Source organism: Corvus brachyrhynchos, unplaced genomic scaffold, assembly GCF_000691975.1.
Source record: "Corvus brachyrhynchos isolate BGI_N302 unplaced genomic scaffold, ASM69197v1 scaffold150, whole genome shotgun sequence".
Classification (NCBI taxonomy): Eukaryota; Metazoa; Chordata; class Aves; order Passeriformes; family Corvidae; genus Corvus; species Corvus brachyrhynchos.
The window spans coordinates 1836329-1844915 of NW_008236162.1; the positions used below are offsets into that span (position 1 = coordinate 1836329).

General features: G+C 53.9%; 1 protein-coding gene across 1 annotated transcript in view; it reads left to right on the forward strand.

Moving 5' to 3' along the window:
• Positions 1-8587, forward strand: part of PEBP4 (phosphatidylethanolamine binding protein 4) — a 70808-nt gene that overhangs the window by 31764 nt on the left and 30457 nt on the right. The window contains exon 3 of the mRNA XM_008632549.2: positions 1207-1305. Within this exon, the coding sequence (XP_008630771.1) occupies positions 1207-1305 (99 nt within the window). The remainder of the gene's footprint in view (positions 1-1206; positions 1306-8587) is intronic.

An 8587-nucleotide genomic window follows, 5' to 3' on the forward strand; every position in this document is an offset into this window, starting at 1 on the left:
CGTGGCGCCGCGAGCGCGCGCCCTGTCCCACGCTCACATCTGCAGGGGTGATGTAATTCCCCCACCCCAGATGATGCCAGGCTGGGATTTAGGGAGCGGGGCAGCGGCTGCGCTCCTGGGCGGGGCGGTTTGCAGGAGTTTGGGATTTTCTCTGCAACTGTTGCAAGCTGGTGGCGGAATGGGTTGAAATCCGCGTTTTCTGGTTCAAAGTGGCGCTCCCTGCAGGGGTGGGGTCTTTGAGAGGTTTAAGGGGTGCCACGGGAAAGGGGCACAGGGGGAATTTGGTTATGGCAATGCTCCAGGGGGGTTTTTTTTGCCTCGTTTACCCCAACCAGAGGTTGGGAAATGGAGCAGAAATATTGAGTCAGCCCCACGAACCTCGCTGTGCAAATCCCTGCCTGGTTTCACAAGAGGCCAGGGATGCAGCCACAGAGCTCCAGCTAATTCCAGTGGGAATTGCAGGGCTAAATCCCAGGCTGCTGGTGAAAGCCCAGCCCCCGGGGCAGCTGGAGCGGAGCGTGGCACCACTGGTGCCCTGGCAGACGCACCTGGAGGTTTTATTAGGGTATAGATCCCTTAATCCAGGCGCTTGTGGGATAATCTGGTGCCTGAGGTGCCGCCAAATCCCTGGAGATCAGCAGGTTTTCCCTCCAGAGGTCACTTTCGACCCAGCTCCACCCTCGATGGACCAAAATATCCGCGTGGGCTCTGTGCTGGGGGCACCTTGGGGTGCTGGGCGCCCTCAGTGGGGACCTGGGGTGGGCTGTGGGGGTTTCCTGGGGGCTAAAGCGGTGTCATCCATAAATCCCAGCTCTCTTTGCCCAATTCCATCACCCAGGAGTGGTACCTGAGCTCCAGGAGCATCCCAGGAGCATCTTTTGGTTCATTTGGGATGCGTGGGGCAGAGTTTGGCTCCTCACAGCCGCCCCCACGGAGGATGGGGCACCCAGCTTGTCCCCAGTCACCAATGGATCCCAAAAAATCCTTTTCTTTGGAAGAGGCAGAACCCACATTTTTCCTCTGGAAAGATTTGGGATTAAACCATCCCAAGCGGGTTTTTGGCCTCCTCTGGCGCCCGTTCCTCACTCCCCTCTGGGGTGATACAACCCTCAGAGTGCACCTGCTGGGAAAGAGGGGCAAAAGAGGGATTTTGGGGATTCTTGCTGTCACCCCATGCCCACAGTGTCGCCCTCTGCTCTCTTGCAGCACAAGAAATACGTCCTGGTGATGGTGGATCCCGACTCTCCCAACAGAGCCGACCCCCGGAACCGCTTCTGGAGGCACTGGCTGGTCACCGACATCCTGGTGAGTCCATCGGGGTCATTCCCAAGCATCCCGGGGAGGGCTGGATTCCCATGGAGAGCAAACTCCTCCCGGTGAAATCCCGGAGGACGAGTGTTTGCCAGAGAAATGTAAATGGTGCCGGGCGTGTAGGTAGGGAAGAGCTTCCTCAGGCTATATAGAGCCAGGCTGGTCCAAAAATATTGCTGCTTGGGGTTTGGGTTTTTTTCCCCCCCCTCCTTCTCCTAAGGAAATGTTGAAAAAAAACTCCCAAAAAACACTTTGCCAACTCGCCACCACCGGTTTTCTCTGCAGAGACAACGCGTCCTTCCAAACAGCTCCTGCCGCCGGTTGGGTTTTGTGGTTAAAAAAAGTGGGTTTGGCGAAAATCTCAATTCCTTTTCTGGTTTTTAAATTCTTGGGGGGATTAAAATGGTTTGAAATCGGTGAGAAAACACTGGGAAGAAATGAGTTTGGGATGAGCGGCGGCGCTTCCCAGCGCTGTGTCCACGGGACGAGTCCTTCCCCCTGTCCCGGCGTGTCGTGGCTTCGCTCCCAGAAATATTTTGGGGAAGCAGTTTGTTCCCCTCCCGCTTGCTTTTATCTCTTCGAAACACGAGATGCTGCAGTCCTAAATCAATCTAACTGATAATCTGGGTACTAAAGCCTAATTAAGATATCAATTAATTTGCAGCGTGCATTTAACAAGAAATATCGCGTCGTTCTCCTCTATTATTCTCTGAAATTACTGCTGAGGGCTCTTTGTACAGATACCTTAATTAGACTTTTTATTGTTAATGGGCATATTAAGCAAATTAAAACTGGATATTAATACTTTCCATGAATTCCATAATTGGCTGAAAAATAGGAAACGTCGGGAATAATTGCGGGAATTTGTGTACAGGGCTTGGGGGTTTTTTTGGGGTTTTTTTGGTGCTGTTTTGTGTTTTAATCCTTCCCAGAAACCCTTCTGCATTTCTAACAACAGGGTCCTGGAAGTCTCTCATTAATTTTAATATTTACCAAACGCAAAGGAGCCCAAGCTCCTGGGTTTCCTTCTGCACACAGATCCTTCGGAGCCGTTCCCTCTTGCTAATTATTAAATTATTGAGGTTTTCCTTTTTTTTTCCCTTTTTTTTTTTTTTTGTTTTTTTTTTTTTTTTTGGGGGGGGGGGGGGGGGGAGTATAAAATCCTTTAAGCGAAGAAGGGAAATGTGGGATTCAAACCTCCAGCACGAATGGAAGGTGGGGTTTTATTTCCCGGCGGTTTGTGATCTCGAAGGTCAAAAATTCCGTGTCAGGCCATGCAAGAGGGCGGGAAAAAGGAGATTTTTGGGAAGGGAAAAGGGTTTTCCCCATCTGCCAGGGATGGGGCTGATCCCAACTATTCCTCAAGCTTTCTTATCACAAGATAAATACATTTATAAATATAAACACACATATCCGAGCAGGGATTTGGCCTCGATGCTCCTGATGGTCCCTTCCAACGTGAGACGCTCCCTGATTCCATGGAATATTCTATATAAAACATATATATTGATATGATCCCTATAATGATGGGATAAATATATCCCCTCTATCCCCGTGGGTGTGTGTATGTGTATCTCTCCTCTACACACACAGCAATGCGTCTAAATCCCCCAAATCCCACAAAATGCACAAGAAACCGCCAAAAATCAGCCACGTTCTGGCAGGACACCACGACAGAACCACCTCGGCTCGGTCCCCACGGCTGGGGGTGCAGTGGGGGGGGATCCTGGTGTGTCCCACCGGGGCTGCAGGCGGAGTTTTCCCGATCCCCCAGCCCCAAAGGCGGGTGCGGAGCCGGCGGGCTCAGCCACATGGTGTCTCGTTGAGATGCAGATCCTCGGGGGGGATATGGAAGTCTTGGCTCCGAGGAGCTTCAGCTGACAGGCTTATTTGCACACTGGCTCTAAAATAACCGTGTAGGCTTTACATGACACCTTCTGTTGCTTTGGTGCAGAGAGGGGCTTGCAAGTGCCTTTCTCCGGGAGGGACAGGGTGGCCGGCGCCGTGCCGGGGGGCAGGCGGAGCCCCCGTGCCCACCAGCGCCCTGGTGTCACCCCGGCATCACCCAGCATCACCCCAGCACCGAGCCAGCGTCATGCCAGTATCGCCCAGCAGTGCCCAGCAGTGCTTGGGTGTCACCCCAGTTATCATCCCAGCGTTGCCTGGCCAGCACCGCTCGGGTATCACCCCAGCATCGTCCAGCAGTGCTTGGGTATCACCCCAGGATCACCCCAGCGTCGCCCAGCATCACCTGGGTATCACCCCAGCATCACCCAGCGTCAGCCCAGTATCACGCAGCATCAATTCAGCATCACCCAGCATCCCTTGGGTACCACCCCAGTATCACCCAGCATCACCCAGCATCACCCAGCATCACCCAGCATCCCTTGGGTACCACCCCAGTATCACCCAGCATTGCCCAGCATCGCCCAGCATCACCCAGCATCCCTTGGGTACCACCCCAGCATCACCCCAGCGTTGCCGATCGTCACCCCAGCACTGAGCCAGCATCATCCCAGTATTTCCCAGCATCATCCCAGCATCATCCCAGCATCCCCCAGCGTCACTCCAGCATCGCCCAGCAGTGATTGGGTATCACTCCAGCACTGCCCAGCATCCCTTGGGTATCACCCAGTATCACCCAGCATCACTTCATTATCACCCCAGTATCACCCAGCATCACCCAGTATCACCCCAGCACCAACCCAGCACCACTGGGTATTGCCCTGGCTCTGCCCCAGTATCGCATGGGTGTTGCCTTGGGTATCACCCCAATATCCCTTAGGTTTGGCCTGGCATCCTCTCAGCATCCCTTGCCACAGCATCCCTCCAGCATCCCCCCAGCATCCCTTGGGTACCACCCCAGCACCCCCCTGGCATCCCTTGGGTATCACCCTGGCATCACTTTGGTATCACCCCAGCATCCCTTGGGTACCACCCCAGCATCCCTCCAGCATCCCCTCAGCATCCCTTGGGTACCACCCCAGCATCCCTCCAGCATCCCTCCAGCATCCCTTGGGTACCACCCCAGCATCCCTCCAGCATCCCCTCAGCATTGCTTGGGTGTCACCCCAGCATCCCTCCAGCATCCCTCCAGCATCTCACCAGCATCACTTGGGTACCACCCCAGCATCCCTCCAGCATCCCTTGGGTACCACCCCAGCATCCCCCCAGCATCCCTTGGGTATCACCCCAGAATCCCCCCAGCATCACTTGGGTACCACCCTGGCATCACTTTGGTATCACCCCAGCCTCCCTCCAGCATCCCTTGGGAACCACCCCAGCATCCCCCCAGCATCACTTGGGTACCCCCCTGGCATCCCTTGGGTGTTACCCCAGCATCCCCCCAGCATCCCATGGGTACCACCCCAGCATCCCTCCTGCATCCCTTGGATACCACCCTGGCATCACTTTGGTATCACCCCAGCCTCCCCCCGGCATCCCTTGCGTGTCGCCCTGGCATCCCTCCGGCATCACCCAGGCTTTGCCATCCCCCGGTTTGGAGGGAAGCGGCACCAGCAGCACTAGATGCCACTCCTGGGTGCTGCAGTACTTTGGCACGCCACCAGCTTTGGGGTTTGGCTCGGGATTTGCTCTCCCAGGTGGGTTTTCGGGATGGAACATCCCATCCCCTCGGCACCGCTCGCCGCTCCTTATCTGCCGCTGCTCCGGCGCCGCTCCGATTGTCAAACACGAGAGATGCTTTCACTCCTATTCAAAATAATTTAAATAAAAATGTTGCTACAAAGTGGAATAATATCTTTTGATGAATGTTTTTAAAGCCCTTTAGGTTTTCATGGTAATTTGCAGTGTAAAATTATTTAGAGATAAGAGCCAAATTAGCTCTTATAGGCGGAGGTCGATATGTCCCGTTATCCATGGAAGCAGTGTTTAAATATAATCAGCCTTTACTCTAATGCAGCATAATTGTTCATTTGAAATAGCTTTTTTTTTTCCCTTTTTTTTTTTTTTACTCCATTCAATGAGTCATTAAAATATTCAAAGGATAATGCAGTGAATTGGAAATGAATTTATCACATTATCCTGTACATACTGTAGAGCATCAGGTAACCAGGCAAGAGTCAGAACCGGTTTACAGCGAATCCCTGGTAAACAAGGTTTTCCATTTTGTATTCAGTGGGGAAAGGAAAAGAAGGGAGAAAATACTGCCCTTCAAATGGAAAGCTTTCCGTCTTTATTCCCCCTCCTCGGGGAGGAGGAAGGGGGAGGGCGAGAGCAGCGAATTTGTACTCCACCAAAAGCCTCGCCGCTTTAACTTTATTTTTATCAAAATATGTTTGTAACAGAAAGTCGTTATGGAAACGGGTTCTGCCAGCCGGGAGAAATCCTGCGCCAGGCTGGAGCCGAGCGGGACCCGCCGGGGGCTGCTGCTGCCGGCACCACTCAGATCACCCAAAAACCCCTTCCCAGGGCAGGCCTCGGGGGAAACTGAGGCACGGAGCTGCCACAGCCAGCTCTGGGGTTGGATATGGGAAGTGCATCCAACGTTTTTGAAGGAAAACCATTCCCACCCATCGCCCATCCCGGCTTTCCCCCCGCTGTGGGTGCAGCTCCAACCCCTCCCATGGCTTTGTAGGGCGGAGTGGGGATCCCATGGGTGGGGATTGGCGCATTTGGGTGCCGAGGGATGGTGGCACCGCTGTCCCCAGAGGTGCTGGCAGCAGCGCTGGCCTTCCCCGGCGGTGGCCGCGTCTGTCACGGCGCTCGGCGCCACCGTTGATAAACAGGCTCCGGGTTGCAAGTGTCACCATAGAAACAGGTGCTGTCTTAAGCAAACAAGGGCTTTATTAACCTTAAAAATTATGGGGTTTTTGCACAAGGAAAGGATGGAAATGGAGCTGCGGGGGGCAGGCTGCTCGCCTGTGCCCGTGGCCCCGTCCCCCGTCCTTGTCCCCATCCCAAAGGGACGTGTGCTCTGCGGGAAACTTTTCCTCTGTAGAACGTGGAATGCAGCTCCAGCTTATCTGGAATGCTTGGATTTATCAAAAATCAGAGAGATCGGCTGTTAATTGCTGGCTGCTGTCCCTCCTGCTGCTCGGCCGCTGGGTGAAGAGTTGTAGGGACACCTTGGGGACGCTTTTGCAGAGCGCTCGTGATCCAGGTGCATTCAGCATCCCAGCAGGAGAAAAACCTTGTCAGGGCAAGGAATGATTTTTAATCATTAATTGATGCCAGAGGGCAAAAATAAATCAGCTTTTGAGTACCCTGCAGGCAGGAGGATTCCACATATTGGGAGATACTGGAGGTGCTGGGGCAGCTTTCCTTGGCTGTGCCGTGCAGGATCCATGAATCCCACGGATCCGTGGCATCGTGGGATCGCTGATCCCCGCCTCACTGCGGGGGAGAAGGGGCAGCTGTAGGAGTTGGTGCCCGGGTATTGTTCCTCCTCGCTGGAGCCCTCTCGACTCCCCTTTTTGGTGATGAAACCGAGGGTTTGAAAGGGAAAGAACAGAGGGAAATGTTGGTTTAATTGATGACTTGGCTCCTCGGAATATTCAGTTCCCTGGTGTGAGTTTCTGTTGCTGCTCGTTAATGAAGCCTTTATTAATAAAAGAAATCAAAAAAAAAAAAACCCAAATAAGTAAAGAGGCTGCTGCTCAGGGGAAGTTTTCTTCACGCTCCAAGCTTCTATGGAAGGAATTCTTCCCTGTGAGGGTGGTGGGGCCCTGGAATGGAATTCCAAGAGAAGCTGTGGCTGCCCCTGGATCCCTGGAAGTGCCCAAGGCCAGGTTGGAGCAGCCTGGGACAGTGGGAGGTGTCCCTGGGCATGGCAGGGGGTGGCACTGGATGGGCTTTAAATCCCTTCCCACCCAAACCACTCTTGATTCCATGAATTTCTCATCCTGAGGAATGTGTGAAAGGAGATTCTGTGCCTGGGAGGAAGTTAGAGACAGGTGGGGGTCGGTTTCTTCTCCCAGGTAACAATGACAGGACAAAAGTTGCGCCAGGAGAGGTTTAGGTTGGATATTGGGAAGATTTCTTCCCTGTAAAGGTTGCCCAGCCCGGGGCAGCGCTGGGGTCACTTTTCCAGCAGGGATTTCAAAGCCGTGTGGATGTGGCACTTGGGGACAGGGTTTGGTGCTGGCCCTGGCGGTGCTGGGGGAGTGGTTGGACTCAGAGGGCTTTTCCAACCCAAACAATTCCATGATTCCATGATTCCATGATTCTATCAATCCCGGGGGGCTCTGTCCAGCAGCAAGTTGTGTTCCGGGATGCCAGAGGGTTGATCCCACTGCTACATCCCTGCAAATCCCGGCATTCCCACCCCGCAGGAGCTGCTGCCACGCTCCCTGCTCGGCTTTGTGCTCACCTGGAGTGTAATTAATGCTCCCGGGTAATTACACTCCCAGAGCTCCTGGAGAGAGCTGTCACCGAGCAATTCCCGCTGGGACAGCAGGAGCTGGAAGCACCCTGGGGACCAGCAACAGCTCTGCTGAATTTTGGGAATGCCCATCCCACAGCCGGGATGCAGCAGAGACAGGGAAGACAGAGCGTGTTGGCTGCATCCTTTTTGGGGCAGGAAAAGGGGGAAAGCATCCCAAAATCTCCTTCCCTCCTCCACGTGCTCCGCGCTGGGGAGGGCAGGGCCGGCCTGGCACTCATGGCCAGGGCTTCAACCCCGGCTCGTCCCTGGGAATGCCGCTCCCTCCTCCCACCCCGGGAGCCGCGGGGTGACAGGCTCGGCACAGAGGTGCATGAGAGGATTATTGTCACCATTACAGTGCCACGGATGCTCGATTTATCCACATCCCAGCCTTGTCCCGCGGGTGATCCTGACCCTGCCATTCCCAAGGGATGAATTCAGGGTGAAGCCACAGCGCTGAAGCGTTCAGCACCCAGAAACCCGCCAGGTTTTGGGGTTATTTGGGATTTTAACACGTGCCAGTCACGCTGGCCTGGAGTTGCTCCCTCTGCTCGTTATCCAGGGATCGTTATCCAGATGGGAATTCAGGTTTTTTTTCCCCTCGGTGCTTGTGTTTCATTTAACACGCAGAGGCTACTAATTTGTCACAATTCAATAAAGCCGAGGTTACAAACACTCTGGCTGCTGTTTATTTAAACGACGGTTTGTTAATTAGCTCCTCTTAACGAGGAGAGAATAAATCAGATAAAACCTACCAAAAAACGGCAAGGAGAGATTTCGCAGATTAATTTTGTTTTCCAGCTGAAGTATTCCTGGCAGCCAAGCTCCCAGTTCCACCCCAAGCTGCTTCCCTGTGCGGGTAACGGTGTGCGCGGGGGAGGGGGAGTGCAC